This window comes from Camelus bactrianus, chromosome 27, assembly GCF_048773025.1.
Source record: "Camelus bactrianus isolate YW-2024 breed Bactrian camel chromosome 27, ASM4877302v1, whole genome shotgun sequence".
Taxonomy (NCBI): Eukaryota; Metazoa; Chordata; class Mammalia; order Artiodactyla; family Camelidae; genus Camelus; species Camelus bactrianus.
The window spans coordinates 32,957,462-32,972,279 of record NC_133565.1 but is presented as its reverse complement, the minus strand read 5'-3'; the positions used below and the strand labels follow the sequence as shown (position 1 = coordinate 32,972,279).

Genomic DNA, 14,818 nt, shown 5'->3' with positions numbered 1-14,818 from the left:
CGGCCCGGGCAAAGGGGTCGCCGAGTGACTCCGGGGAGAAATGGCAGCGGCGTCTGTCTGCGGCGGGCCGCAGGGCTTCTCTGTGGCGGGGGTTTATGAACTAAGAAACAGTGCTGGTCCGCTCACTGCCGTGCTCCACAGCTGCTGAAAGAAAACGAGACCTCCCCTTTCCCCTAGACCCCGTCCCTCCAGAGGGCCCACCGACAGGACTCTCCGGTGTCTTCCCAGACTGCTGTGCACGCGCACCGGAACGTGCCGCCATGGCTTTAAAGACCCCCCCCCACACACACACACACAGAGGAAGGTCTCATTTGCTTCTGTCACATAGCTGGGAGTGGGGACCGCCTCCCGAACCTCGGCGCACAGACCTCCGCGGTTTTTAGCGCCCTCCGGGGCCCCGGGGCCGGGCGGGTTCTCAGGGTCTGCCCAGATTTCACTGAGGCGACTGCGAAACAATGCCCTCCTCCCGGCGCGCAGGAAGGGACGGGCGATCACGGGCAGGGTCGAGGCTCCACCTCTTGGCTCCCGGCGCCCGTCAGCCGGGGACTGAGCTTTCGTCGCGTCTTTGGGGCCTACGTGCGTCGCGACACGGCGGTGGGGCGGGCCGCGGCCGGAGACATCCCCTCGGCCCTCCGGGAGCCGCGGCTGCCACACTGACCCCGGCTGAGAAGGCGGGTCCTCCAGAACCTTCGAGTCGCGGGCTAGAGCGGCCAAGCCGCGGAGCTGGGTCGATCTCCGGCTGGCGAAGGCTGCGTCACGCGAGGGGCGGGGCCGCCACGGGCGGAGGCCGGAGCCGGAAGCGGAAGAGGCTTTCGGAGCGGGGAGTGGGGCCTAGCCGCAGCCGGAGCCTGGGAGACGGTGAGTGTGGGGCCCGGGCCCGCGTCGGTGGCGGTGGCGGTGGTGGGGTGAGTCGGCGGGGCAGGCGCTCTGGGTGTGGGTCCCCGGGCTCCCGGTTCGGTCTCTGCCTACTCCCTTTGGTTTTCTTCTCGGCGCATCTCAGGCCGCGGCCCCAACCTCTCACCCCTGACCCGCCGCTTCTCCCCCAGGGGGCGGTCATCGCAGACCCCGACCTCTCGATCCTGCGTGTCGGAGTCCGAGGCTAAGAGGCCTCTGAGGCCCTGCACCTGCCCGCGGAATAGGGTCGGGGTCCTACCTGGGATAGCCTGGAGGGGCTTTCAGACCCCCCTCCCCTTCCCCTGGTTTGAGGCTTGGTCCGCAGACGACTTCTCCCCGAGCGTCTTGGAATTTGATTCCGGCTCCGGCTGGCCTTCCCCCTGCTCCTCCCTCCCCCAAGGTCTTCCCTAGCTTCTACTGGCGGCGGTTACGGGGGACGGGGCTCTGAGATCTCTGGGACCCGAGGCGTCAGGAAGGAAGGGTGAGAGAGGGCCGCAGGCCCCCCGCATATTTTGTTGTAATGGTGGAGCCGCTCCAGCCCGGGGGAGGGGCTAGGCCAAGCTGACATTCTGCTTCACGGTCCGGGAGTCTCTGTGCTTTAGTTCCGGGAGCGGGTGTCGTGGTGTGGAGCTGGGGTGGGAATCGCCTGAGCCAGGCCCCCGTCGAGGCGGAGTTGGCGGCCTTCCAGCTTCCCACCTCCATGCCCTTGAAAAGGAGGAGCGTTTCTCTTGGTGGTGGCGGCTTGCAAGGTGGCAGGTTTGAGGTTGCAGTGGTGGGGCAGCGTCAGCCAAAAATAACCATGCAGCGCTGGGGTGGCTGGGATTCCGGAGGACAGCCGCTGACCTGGCTGGCTGCTCTTCTTGTCAACCCGGTTCTCTGGCCAGGAACAGCGGATGAGAAGACGGATAGGCCTGTGCTCCGAGAAAAGCTGGCATCCTCAGCCTGGTTTCCTTCACATTACCTTTTTCTTCATTGTGTAGAGCAGAGCCTTGTAGAGCACAATTGTGGCCCTTAACTTTTAACAACCCTTTTGCAGGGGTCTCAGAGAATCGGAGATAATTGACGAGAAATGGGCGCTAGAGCCCTAACTGGGAAGATAACGAGGGGCATCTGGTATTCCCAATATTCCACCTGCCTAGAATGTGTTAAGGGAGAGATAATCTCCTCTATGATTGCCTTGTATGTGATATTTTACAGTTCTTATGCTTGTCATCTTCTCTGCCAAGTTGGCTGGGAGGTGGTGTCATCTCCATTTTCCAGGTATAGTAACCAAGGTCTAGAGTGACTTGTATAAGGTCACGAGGTCAGTAAGTGGCAGCAGTGGGATTTGGTTCAGTTTTCTACCTAGAGCTCTCTCCCTCCTGGTCCCTTGAAAGGGATTTCTAAAATATCCGTAATGCCCTTAAGGCATTTAACACCCACAGAGGTGTTACCTGAAACCTAATTTTTGATGTTAATGAAAAGCTGTGTTCAGTCCTGTTGTGGGCCCAGACCTGTGCTAGGCATCTGACCTCAAGGCAGGTACTAGGCATATTACTTAAAGGAGTGAAATAATTTCCCCCTTACAGAACCGTGTAAGAGATTACTACCCCCTTGCTGCAAGAAGAAGCTGAAGATTAGAGTTGTTTAGTAACTGGCCTAAAGGCACACAGCTAGAAGTGGCAGTGCCAGGATTCAAATTGACATCGGACTCTGACGCTGTGCTCTTTTCACTGACATTAGCATGTGTGTACATAAGAATCTTCCAGGTCGCAGGAGGGAGTCTTTGGCCTGGTGCTGACTAGACTGTGTCTTCCAGCTCTGGTGCTTTGCCTGGTGAGGATGGGCAGGGCCTTTGCCCCAGCTAGTGGAGCATCTTCTGTGTCACTTAGTGAGATGTGAGATACTGCCTTTGTTCCATAGCTCGGGCACCTGACCCAGCGTAATTGCAGGGAGACAATGAAACATTAGTCAGCTGACCACCAGAACAGAACAGCAGTCTAAGTTCTTGAGGAGCTGTTACAAGTATTTATTGCCAAGGATTGCTGGGGCCTGAACTTCCAGGTAGACAGCAGAGGACATCTGCTGGGGGGAAATTGAGGACATTGACTTTACCAGGATCATGGAGAAGCTCCTAGGGGTTTTGTCAAATATGCCTCCCTGCCCTACTCCTCTAAGGAGAGCCATTCCATCCTGCTTTCCTCCAGACACACCCTTCTCATGAGATGGGGCAGCCTCAGTGGATTTGTCCAAAATGTGCTTGATCAGGCACGTCCAGGACTGACCACCATTGGAGGTTGGCTATGGCCAAGTGAAGGGTTGGTCTGGTCATGGTCTCTGTCCCAGCCATTCCATGGAGGCAGTGTCAGGGTTTGGGGTGTGGAGGGGAACAGGGAGCTGGCCTGACTTAGCTGTCTTTCTCGTCTGGTGACTGATCCGACTTGGCAATTTCCTGGGGTGGATATAAGTCCCCACTGAAGTAGGGATAGTGAGGCCTGCCTCCCCAAGCCACAGCCTGCCAGACAGCCAGCCTTCTGGTTGTTCCGGAGATGGGCACAGGAGAAGGTGCTGGAGCAGGGGGTCTGGAAGAGTAGACAGTAGTGTCCTGCTGGATAGAGCTGAGGCCCTGCCCAGCATGGCACTGGTGGCAGGTCGTCTGAGGGCGCTAAATAGGCCTCGGGCAGGAAACTTGGATGCTCTGAGGACCCTGACATCTTCACTGATGCTGAGACAATGTATAGACCAGCAAGGCTGTAAAGACCCCTGTGTCTGGCCAGACCCTCGGGTCGGCTAGGGAATGTGTGTAGGACCCTCTGCACCTCTTTCCCCAAGGGCTGGCCTTCTTGTTTCTGCCTGTGGTTCCTCACACTGACTTGTGGTCCTTGCTCCCTGTAGTGGGGTCCAGTTCAGGGCCTCAATCAGGCAACCTAGCCTCTCAAACTCAAGGACTTTCACCCCGCTTTTGTGGGTTGGCTCCCTGCCAGCAGCCTTTTGACTCTGGCCTCTGGCTTGACAGCAGGCCTTCATAGGACCCCACAGACAGGGAGGAAGGAATTAAGCAAAGGAGGCTTCCCCTTCTCCTTGGCCTTGGTCTCCTGTGATGGTTCTTACCCCCACACACACCCGCTCCGCATTCTGCCTCAGCACCTGTCCTGGCTCTCCTGGTTCCCTGAGTGCTCAGGCCACCAGGCCAACGATGCTGTGCTGGGGAGGCAGCTGTTTGTTTGTTCACTGGTGGAGAAGGGTGTTACCCATTGTCTGCTGTTTGACCAATGTGACCTCAGAGTTCTTCTTCACTTCATAAACCCTTGGGAGGGGCTGCCCCCAAACAGAACAGTGGGCCTCTTCAGGAGCACTTAGGCTGCCAGCTGTGACTGGCGGTGTGTTTAGCAGAGCTTTCTATTTCTTGTGGCCTAGATGCATCACTGTAAGCGATACCGCTCCCCTGAGCCAGACCCGTACCTGAGCTACCGCTGGAAGAGGAGGAGGTCTTATAGTCGGGAGCACGAAGGGAGACTGCGATACCCGTCTCGAAGGGAGCCTCCACCCCGGCGATCTCGGTCCAGAAGGTGAGAGGGAACTAGGTGGGAAGAAAGGATGCCTTCCCACGTCTGGACCAGGAAGACAGTCTGGCAGCCCTGGGCCCCTGCAGGTGCCCCTCTGCCCGGCTGCGCCTAGACCACTCGCTGCCTCGTCCTCTCCAGGCTCCTCCCGTCCCTTCCCCTGCATTCCCTGGCCTCAGGGTTGGATACCATCCTTACTGCCCCTTCTTTCTCTGTCCTTGACTCTTCCTTTTCCTGACACATTCCCCTGCTTTCTAAAAGGCTGGCATCTCCCCTGCTAACCTCAGAGCCTTTCTCATTGAGGATTAGGAACATAGCCACAGACCTTTCCAGAGGTTTGTCCCTGGTCTTTTCTCAGCCCCCAGCCTGAAATTACAGTCTCCGCAGCCCACAGAGAGCCCCGGGGTGGTAGGTCCTCCAGGCCCTCCACCACGCTCACACCCCAGTGCTCTGCCTCCTGTGGCAGCGAAGGGGACGAGCTTCCGGAGGGTGGACTTCACATTACCACCCACCCCCCGCCCCTAGTCTGGGTGCCTCTGCTCCAACAGGTTACCCTTGTGAGCCCTTTACAGGGGCCCCACCGCATGCCTCTTGCCTGGTGGCAGGAACCGGGTTGGTGTGAGGAATGGCCCTGACTGCCCAGTGTCCCTGTCCCTGTCTTGGCAGCCATGACCGCCTGCCCTACCAGAGGAGATACCGGGAGCCCCGGGACAGCGACGCATACCGATACGAAGAGCGGAGCCCGTCCTTCGGAGAGGACTGCTATGGATCCTCCCGTTCCCATCACCGTCGGCGGTCACGGGAGAGGGAGCCGTACCGGACCCGCAAGCACGCCCACCACTGCCACAAACGCCGCACCAGGTCTTGTAGCAGCGCCTCCTCGGTGAGTGGTGGCCAGAGTGTATTGGCTGGGGCTTAAAGGCCTCATCTCTTTCTAGCCTTCTCTCAGGCTGGCTGGTCTGGGTGAGTACCGCCAGCTCTGCGCACCCGAGTTCGGTGTGCGTGCATGTGTGTGTGTGTGTGTGTGTTTGGTCCAGGTGCAGGGCTGAGCAGGGGGCCTGGCTCCTTTATCTTCTGGCCCATGGGCAGTGGCAACTGTAGGGGCTCTGGCTCCGGCGCTGGCTGGCCCCCGGCCTGTCTGTCTCCACGCTGCTTAAGGCACAGGCCGCGTGATGCGAGTGGCCAGGGACGCTTCTTCAGAATCATTAATAAGGTTGCTGGTGTGTGGTCTGGAGCCATGTGGCCTGGTCCTTCCCACTCAGATCGGCCCCCACACACAGCTGAGCACTCTGACTGGTGTGGACTGCAGCCACCTCTGCAGTCTCACCTCCACACCCCTCCCCAAAGGCCCAGAGGCTGGAGCACCCATGGGCTGGGGAGGGCCGGCTGTCATTCAACTCAGACTGGGAGCTCCCCTCTTACCTCCAGTCAGGCCCTCTTCAGCCTAGCCTCTTCACGTGAGGGGCAGTGAAGGCGAGGGGGACGAGCTGCCTGTGTGATGAGGCATGTGAAGAAATGGCAGAAAGGCCCACAGCTCCAGGCGTTGCCCACTTGCGGGCCACATGCCCAGAGCAGGGCCTGGCAGCATTCTTAGCGTGGAGGGTCGTATAGCTCTCTGCGGAGACGGAGCCCACCTGCGCTCAGGCCTCTGGGGAGAAACGCCGGCTGTGTATCTCTGAGGGTATATACTGTCTTCTCTTCTCCCCAACCCGCTTCCCTCCTGCCCTTGCTCCCGGCTGTGAGGCCCCTGAGGAGTAGTGGAGGGGGCCAGGCATCTTCTCTGCCCAGCTTTCCTGTGACTTCTTTGAGTGGCCGTGGGTTGAGGGTTGACTGTGGGCGCCCGGCGTGGCCTGGTGGCCTCTCTGCACGCTGCCACAGGATGGTGGTGCAGGTATGTGGCTCTGCTGCTTCTCTCTTTGGTGCCCTCTGTTGTCATGAGGCTCGGGAGGAGCCTGGCCTGTGAGTAGCGTAGGTGCCAAGGCCAGGGCAGGAGCTGGCTTGGGGCCTGCACGGGCCATCGTGGTGGTAGGCCTGGAGGTCAACCGGCACAGAGGATCCGGGGCTCCCTCCCTGCTCGAGGCTGGTGGCACAAGGGCCGCTGACGAAAGGCCGTTTCTGGTGGTGATGTTCATTCTGGCCACAGGTGCCGTCTAGGGGCAGGTGGCAGCTGTTGGGCCTGTGCAGGGCTGCGTGGGTGAACAGAGGCAGGCAGGGGCAGGCTGGGCGTTCTGCAGCTGAAGCCAGAGTGGCCTCTGACCACTCTGGGTGATCGGACCCAGGCTGGGCCAGCCGTCTTCTTGCGCCGTTCTCTCCGCGTCTTCACCCTGGCCGCACTAGCACGGGGGGGCCGGGGAGGGGGAGACTTGGCGGAGGAGGGAGTCTGGGCTGTGACTCTCCACACGGCCCAGCCCCTCAGCGGCAGAGGCTGATCGTCTTCCTGAGCATTTGCGGCGCCCTTCTCTTAGATAATGTCCGAGTTTTCTTTACATACCTGTAGCTGTTTTTACTTTTCTGTTTTTGAAGTCAGTTTGTGTCTTGACGTGTCCCTTGCAATATCCCTATCGTTATATATGCTGTGTGCCTTATGAAATGCTGGGATCTGGAAAATCCAACCAACCAACCCACCGGCTCCTCACCGTCTCCACCTCTGCCTTTGACTGACACCTCAATCTGTCAATCGGAACCGCCTACCATGCGATTGGTCGGATGGCGTTTCGGGGGGCGGTGCATGCAGAGAAGCCAACAGAGCAGTAAGCGCAGCAGCCGGAGTGTGGAAGATGACAAGGAGGGCCACCTGGTGTGCCGGATCGGCGATTGGCTCCAAGAGCGATGTACAGCCACCTTTCGTAAAACTTTACCTCTCTACTTTCTACCCCCTTGTTAGACGAGACCTCTCCTGCCCGGAGGGGCCTCTAATGCGCGTGGCGCCTTAGTGGGGCCACCAGTAATTGCCTGAATGACACAGACACTAGCAACTTCTGTTTTAAGAGTGTAGCAGTGAGAGAGAAACTTTTGTTTTTGAGAATTTGAATGCTGTGAACTTGCAGGAGCTGCCGACCCTCTGTCCTCCAGACCCTCATGCCCTGTTTCTTTTCTCTCCTAGATGAGATCGTGGGGAACCTGGGTGAAGGCACCTTTGGCAAGGTGGTGGAGTGCTTGGACCATGCCAGGTGAGCCATCTTCCTGGGAAGAGATGGCCTGAGGTTCTTGAAGGTGATGGCAGAGCTTAACCTTTTCCTTTTTGAAAGGTAGCACCGAAGCAGGGTTCTAACCTGTGCATGTTGGGGTTTTGCTGACCCCCTGAAATAGAAATTCCTGGGGTTCCTGAGGCATGTGCAATCCCTTCCCAAGAACTGTGGTCAGTGACTGGTGCTGCCCCAGTTTCCCCATTTCCTCAGGGCTGTGGTGGTGAATATCAGAACCGGGCAAGGCCCTGGCTCGCCCGTGGTCTGGACCCGTGTCCTGTGATCTCTTTCAGGGTCTGGGCCTGGCAGGGCGTTGAGAGTAGTACTGAGCCTGTCCCAAGCATGAGCCCCCACCCTCCGGAGGTCTGCCTGGGGGGCTGTCCCAGGTGAAAGAAACAAGAGCCTGGGCTTTCTCAGCAAGCAGGCTGCTGCCTTCTCCAGTGTGGCTAGGCGGTGGGCCCCTTTGAGTGTGCTCAGGGAGAGCAGGGGGGTACACCTGTGTGTGCTGCGGTGGTGCTGGGGGTACCTTGCTCCCTTCCAGTCTGAATGGTGAAATACTTTTTTGTCCCTTTGCCATTCCTCAAGACCAGAACCCTGGCCCCCTCTACCTTAGGCTGGGAAGCCAGCTCCTGCGAGCGCACCACCTTCCTGCCTTCCCGGCCCTCTCGCTAGTTGGGTACTTTGGCTGTGAAGTGCTCGTGTCCTCGCTGTCTCACTTGAGCCGCGTGCTGCCTGTATGTGACTCTCGTTTTATTTTAGAGATGAAGAAACTTGCTCAGGGTTTGTATCCCCCAGCTGTTGAATGGCAGAGCCAGGTACCACCCTACTTGGTGCTCCCACGTTCAGGGGCTGCTTGGAAAGGACAGTGAGACCCAGAAGTCCAGTTAGCCATGTGGCCCCAATTTAAGGCAGTGATTATTACTGAGGAAGTCTCCCTGGGCCCACAGTTCCCATTTAAACGCCCTTCATATCCAGTGTGGCCTGAGGTTAGGGCTGGGACCAGTGGCCATGGGACATGTAGATTACACTGTGACCAGAGAGAGATGTGGCAGATCTGAGAGCTGGGGATTATCTTATCTGGGCTGTGCCACTTTGAGTAGCTTGGCAGGAAGTGAACCTTTGAAGTCACTAATAGGTAAACACAGGGTTGAGGGGACCCTTAGGGGTTCTAGAGGGGGTCAGCTGGTGGGCTTCTTGTCAGGAGGCAGAATGCAGCTCAGCAGAAGGAAGGGCCATCCCGCCCTGGCAGTGGCTGTGTGGAAGCGGTGCTTTCCCCACGTCAAGGGTTGGAATGCCACTGAGGGATCCTGTTCTAGGAGGCGGTTGTAGTGGCTTTTCCTCCGAAGTCCTTTCCTGCCCTGAAAATCTGGGGAAATGGAATAGGGAAAGAAAAACAGGGTACTTGCTAGAAGATTCCTCTGCTGTGGGGCCTGGGAACCTCTCCACAGGCACCGAAGCCAGCTTCCCAGAGGCCTTAAGACCACACCCTTGTGGGCCAGGGCTTGTCACTGCAGTTCTCCCCCCGGCACCTGTGCTCTGGCTGTCCCTTCCTGACAGCATTGGACCTGGCAGCCTAACCTCAGCAGGTTTCCTTCTCTGCCGGCATCCTGCAAGTGGCCTCCCGGGGGTGGGGCTGGGGATAAGGGTGGAAGGTAGACAGTAGGAATTATTAAAATCCTCACTGGACACTGAACAAGGCTTCCTGGCATTTCAGTGGTCTCTGATAAATGCTGTGGCTAGTGGGCAGGCAGGTGGGGCCGGGGAGTCAGGAGTAGTGAAGGGAGCAGCCCTGGGCCTCCCAGTGAGAGGAACCTACTGCTGGCACCCTCAACCCCTTGCCAGGCTTTCACGCCATCCTGGAAGCCCCACCCAAGGGGGAGCTGTTTGCCCAGACCTGTAGGTGTGCTCAGGAAGGTTAGGAGGTGCTGCAGGAGGGTTCTGGGTGGGATGGCCTGGCCAGGGGCAGGACCCAGTGAGCTCTGGGCCTGGCACTGTCGCACGCAAGGCCTCCACTCCTCTGCCCACTCCCTGCTGGGAGTCGACAACCTGAGATCATAAAAAGCCTAAGGTTGGCACGGGTGCCAAGAGCAGCTTGCTGTCAGGACAGTAGAGGTCTGGTGTTGTACGAGGCAGGCTGGGCATCAAGTGTCTGCTTTCTTCGGGGCAGGCCCTGTTCCTGGAGTCCTGAGCAGTGTCTGCCTGGGGCTGCGGGGCCGGGATGGAGGGTTGGGGAAGGGCCTCGCAGCTTCTCACAGGAACTTTGCTTCCTGCCTCCGTCCCAGAGGGAAGTCTCAGGTTGCCCTGAAGATCATCCGCAATGTGGGCAAGTACCGGGAGGCCGCCCGGCTGGAGATCAACGTGCTCAAAAAGATTAAGGAGAAGGACAAAGAGAACAAGTTGTGAGTGCTGGCGTGGAATGGGAGGGAAGCTTCCAGGGGGACAGTGTCCACTCCAGCCCCCACTGCCCGAACCCCCTGGTGCTGAGCAGTACCCTTTGACCTGGCTGGCACCATGCCTTCTCCCTGCACCGAGCCCAGGGAGTTTGGCGATGAGTCTTGCTTCAGGGAGCCTTTGGGTTTCAGTCCAGCCTCCACCACAACCAGCTCTGTGTTCTGAGGGCGGCCTCCTAGCCCTGCATTTGTGAACTGGGAGCCTCACTGGGCTGTGGTGGGCATTAGACAAGATACAAGCCTGAAGCTGTTTGGGGTTCTCGTGTAGTCAGAGCTGTCCAAAGGAGAACTGCCTGTGGCACAGACGCTGAACAGTTCCTCTTCTGCAAGCACTGTGCTGAGCCCTGCAGACTCAGAAAGCTCAGCTGGGAGCTGAAAGAAGCAACACTAGTTCTGTGGAGTGTACTGGAATTACTCCATCTTTTTCTCTGAGATGCAGGGATTATGCCCACAGTTCTGTCTTCACGTGTACTGGTCTCCTGGTGTGTGACCCAGTGGCCTGGGAGGGAATGGGGACTGGCTTCACCCGAGGGGGAGGGCTGGGGCAGCTAGCCCCCAGCATGGAGCCTGAGCCCCGCCCCGTCCTTGACCTCCAGCCTGTGCGTCCTGATGTCTGACTGGTTCAACTTCCACGGTCACATGTGCATCGCCTTTGAGCTTCTGGGCAAGAATACCTTTGAGTTCCTGAAGGAGAATAACTTCCAGCCTTACCCCCTACCACATGTCCGGCACATGGCCTACCAGCTCTGCCACGCCCTTAGATGTAAGTTTCCGCCCTCAAAAGGAGCATGGGGCATCCATGTATCTGCAGCAAAGTCACCTGGTGGTCTCGCTCTCCCCAATTCGCTCCAGCGTATTGCTAACTGTTCTGCTGGGCCCGAGACACCAGGACCCCTTTGGCTGAAAAGCCTTCAGGTAGGAATCTGTGAGGATGGAGAGTCCTCTCCAGGGACCTCCTGAGCTGGCCTCTGCCCCAGGCACTCGGTAGGGGGCGGGAAGAGCTGCTGTAGAGTTAGGCCAGCTACCCTCCCTGCACAGGATGACAAGGCTGAAGACTGACCTGGTAGACCCCACCCACAGGTCCTGTCCACCACAGGTCCTGTCCACACGGACACCCTCTGTCTCACCATCACTTTCCATCTGTCTGCCAACCTTTTAAGAACTTATCTGGTGGTGCCTGTGTGGTCTGCAGTGGTTGGAACAGGTCAGAAAGGCTCCTCGGAGAGGAGGTGAATAGACTCAGAGCTAGACTGCAGGGTCTGCATAGATGGACGGGACAGGGGAGAGCATTCCAAGCAAGGTGAGCTGCTCAGTGATGCCCAGAGCCTGGCAAGTGCTGAAACTCACTCTGGTCAAGAGAGGGTCTATGTTAGGAGAGATGGGCCACACCAATGTGAGGGTCTTGAGTGCCAGATGGGAAAAGTGACAAGTGGCAGGGTACCACCTCAGTGGGAGTGGGACAGAGTTTGGAAGAAAAAGCCAGACTCCTCCTCCCACCACCGCTGAGGGCTGGGCTGAGGAGAGGCGGGGCTGGCTTCATGGCTGTGCTTCATAGGTGGCCCTGTGCTCGGTTTAATGCTTTGCTGCTGCCATCTTGAGAGTTGTACTGACTTGAATAAGGGGACCTACATTTCCATTTTGCCCTGGGCCTCCCAAACTGTGTAGCCGGTGCTGGGGAGAGGGTGAAGCTTTGGTGAGAGACAGGCTGAGGAGGTCTGGTCCCCCGCATACAGGTGGAGGGAGGTTTTCTAAATGAAAGAAGTCTCCCTCAGCCCCTCTTCTCAAGTATCAGAACCCTCCGAGGCCCTGAGCACAGAGAACTCCTGAGAGGGAAGCCAGCACAGAGGCAGTCCAACCTGTACGCTTGGCCCGCTCCTGAGGTTAGGGGCTCAGGGGCTCGGGCAGGCTGGCTCTGGAGGAGGGGTCTGGCCCAGCGCTGGCGAGCGGGCCAGAGAGGAAGCCCAAGTGCTCAGTGTTTGCTTCCCTCCTCTCCTGCTTCGCCAGTTCTACACGAGAACCAGCTGACCCACACAGACTTGAAGCCAGAGAACATCCTGTTTGTGAATTCTGAGTTTGAAACCCTCTACAATGAGCACAAGGTATTGCTGGGGGAAACAGGGAGGCCCTGCTCCAGGAGTGGGCTACCCACCAGGACGGACTCCTGACCTGGCTCGCCCTCCTTGCCCTTCAGAGCTGTGAGGAGAAGTCGGTGAAGAACACCAGCATCCGAGTGGCTGACTTTGGCAGTGCTACCTTTGACCATGAACATCACACGACTATCGTGGCCACCCGTCACTATCGCCCACCTGAGGTGATTCTTGGTGAGTGTATAGTTCCCAACCCTGATAAAGCGGGCAGTCGTTGGGAGAGTACGAACAGAGGGAGTGAGGGGCCTGTCTGCCACCTGGGGCCAATGTTAGGAGTCATGGTAGCTGTTGACTTGGCTTTTCCAAGAAAGGGGCCTCTACTGGATTCTGGGCAAGAGTCTTGCCAGCCAGTGTGGTAGCTGCCCTGTGACCTCTAGGCTGGGAGCTCAGTGCTGAATCTCAGCCTCTCCCATCTTGACTTTCAGAGCTGGGCTGGGCACAGCCCTGTGATGTCTGGAGTATTGGCTGCATTCTCTTTGAGTACTACCGGGGCTTCACACTCTTCCAGGTAAGGCCTCTCCCACATCGTCCCACTGCCCTGGAAGGCCTTCCACCACCCACTAGTCAGCTTTGTGACCCGTCCGCATGTTGTGAGACTGACTCCTGAGGGTCGTAGGGGAAGCAAGAGATCAGCCTTGTTGGGATAGTCAGGGACTCTTGCCATCAGCCATCAAGGATGGAAGGCTGGGGTGGGAGGAGTGAGCCTTCCAGGCAAGGGGCACAGCATGGGTGAGAGCATGGAGATGGGCTGGGGCAGGGCATCTTCTGGGGATAGAGAGAGGAATGTAAGCAAAAAGGAGGTGTGCAGTCATGGGGTCCACCTGACCCTAAGACCAGGCTGCCTCATCCCTGGCCCCAGGCTGCCCCCAGGTCAGAAAGGCTGGGACTGATGTTCCATTGGTGGATTTGCATCTCCTGGGGCAGGCAGGGCACTTGCCCATCTTTTTTGTCCCTTATTTTCCAAGGAGGCTGAGGCTGGCACTGACCCCTGCTTGCTCTATCCCTAACCTTCCACAGACCCATGAAAACCGAGAGCATTTGGTGATGATGGAGAAGATCCTAGGGCCCATCCCATCACACATGATCCACCGCACTAGGTAAGGAGCCCTGGTAGCTCCCTTCAGGGCCGGCCTTGGTGCCTTTCTTATCTTGGCCGTGGGTCAGCAAGCTACTAGGTCGCCTTTGCAGGATAGCCCATGGCTCCTCCAGGCTTACAGCAGCCTTCCCTGTGCCCCACTCCAAGTGACGTGGCAGCCTGTTGCCCAGAATCCCTGTCTGGCTCTGCTGCCATTCCCCAGGCAGCTGCCATCTTTCCCACCTAGAGCTGACCCCTTCCCATCCTTCCATTTTCAGGAAGCAGAAGTATTTCTACAAAGGGGGCCTGGTTTGGGATGAGAACAGCTCTGACGGCCGGTATGTGAAGGAGAACTGCAAGCCTCTGAAGGTCAGTTTCTGGCCCCCCAGCTCAGCTCAGGCCAAGGAGGTCCCAGACACTGGGCAGACACAGAGAGAGACAGGCCAGGCAGCTCTCCGGCTCTATGGGAGGCTGCAGCCGTGGCTGCTGGGTGCTGGCAGTGGGGCTCCTTGCAGACCGCCCCAGAGGGGCCCTTAGCCCTCCCACCCCACATGGGGTGGCTGTGAGTGTAACTGGGGACACCAGAAGAGCCAGAGCTGTCAGAGACCCTGCCACTTCCTGCCTCATCTCCTCTCAACTTTAGGAAGAACTAGGCAGGACTGAATTGAGGGGGAGGGAAGACCTAGGCATGGCCAGGAAACCTCTGTCAGCTGCATTTGGTGCTTGGACAAGTGAATTTTGCAGAGGTGATTTCTAGCCACCTGTCAGGACTTTATATGTGGGGACAGAGGCACCAAACCAGTGAGACACTCAGTAGCCTGATAAGCTGAGAGCAAACATTACTCCAAGCATGAAAAGACAAGACCTTCTCATTATCCAGGAGGGCAGAAGTAGTCCTCCAGGGAGGCATCACTGCCTCCTCAACTGTGTAGCAAGGCTTCCTGGACAAGGGGACCTGCTGTGGCTTCCCATGACCCTGCCATCACACTGAGGCCCCTTGTGTCCCTGAGCAGAGTTACATGCTCCAGGACTCCCTGGAGCACGTGCAGCTGTTTGACCTGATGAGGAGGATGTTAGAATTTGACCCTGCCCAGCGCATCACACTGGCGGAGGCCCTGCTGCACCCCTTCTTTGCTGGCCTCACCCCCGAGGAGCGGTCCTTCCACACCAGCCGCAACCCAAGCAGATGACAGGTGCAGGCCACCGCACCAGGAGACGGAGAGTGGGACTGGGCTGCCCAGGCCCCTTTTCTCCAACCTCTACCACCGGCCCCAGGGCCAGAGCCACCCAATGAACAGTGCAATGTGAAGGAAGGCAGGAACCTGCAGGGGAGGAGACTTGATGCCCAGCTGTCAGAAAGCACAGATTTGACCCAAGCTATTTATATGTTGTAAAGTTAAAATAAAGTGTTTCTTACTGTTTGTAATCCCTGGTACCAGTGTGTCCGTCTGCAGGCTCCTTGCCTTCTCCCTTCCCTACCTTATTAATAAAGTCTTTCTTAGCAGTTCAGCTTGTGGAGAGCTAA

The 14,818-nt window shown here is 58.0% G+C and overlaps 1 protein-coding gene across 2 annotated transcripts; it reads left to right on the top strand.

Annotated features, from left to right (window-relative positions):
- Window positions 1-724: 724 nt before the first annotated feature.
- On the top strand, window positions 725-14,719 carry CLK3 (CDC like kinase 3). 2 transcript variants are annotated; one of them, XM_074354165.1, is made up of 13 exons: window positions 725-858; window positions 4,291-4,442; window positions 5,103-5,319; window positions 7,171-7,267; window positions 7,540-7,606; window positions 9,904-10,020; window positions 10,668-10,834; window positions 12,076-12,170; window positions 12,263-12,392; window positions 12,644-12,726; window positions 13,236-13,315; window positions 13,572-13,662; window positions 14,307-14,719. In XM_074354165.1, the coding sequence occupies exons 2-13, from the start codon at window positions 4,291-4,293 to the stop codon at window positions 14,481-14,483; spliced, it is 1,473 nt and encodes a 490-aa protein (XP_074210266.1). In that variant the 5' UTR covers window positions 725-858; the 3' UTR covers window positions 14,484-14,719. The 2 variants fall into 2 exon arrangements, with proteins under 2 accessions (XP_074210266.1, XP_074210265.1); XM_074354164.1 differs by having other exon boundaries at window positions 813-905.
- Window positions 14,720-14,818: the final 99 nt, after the last annotated feature.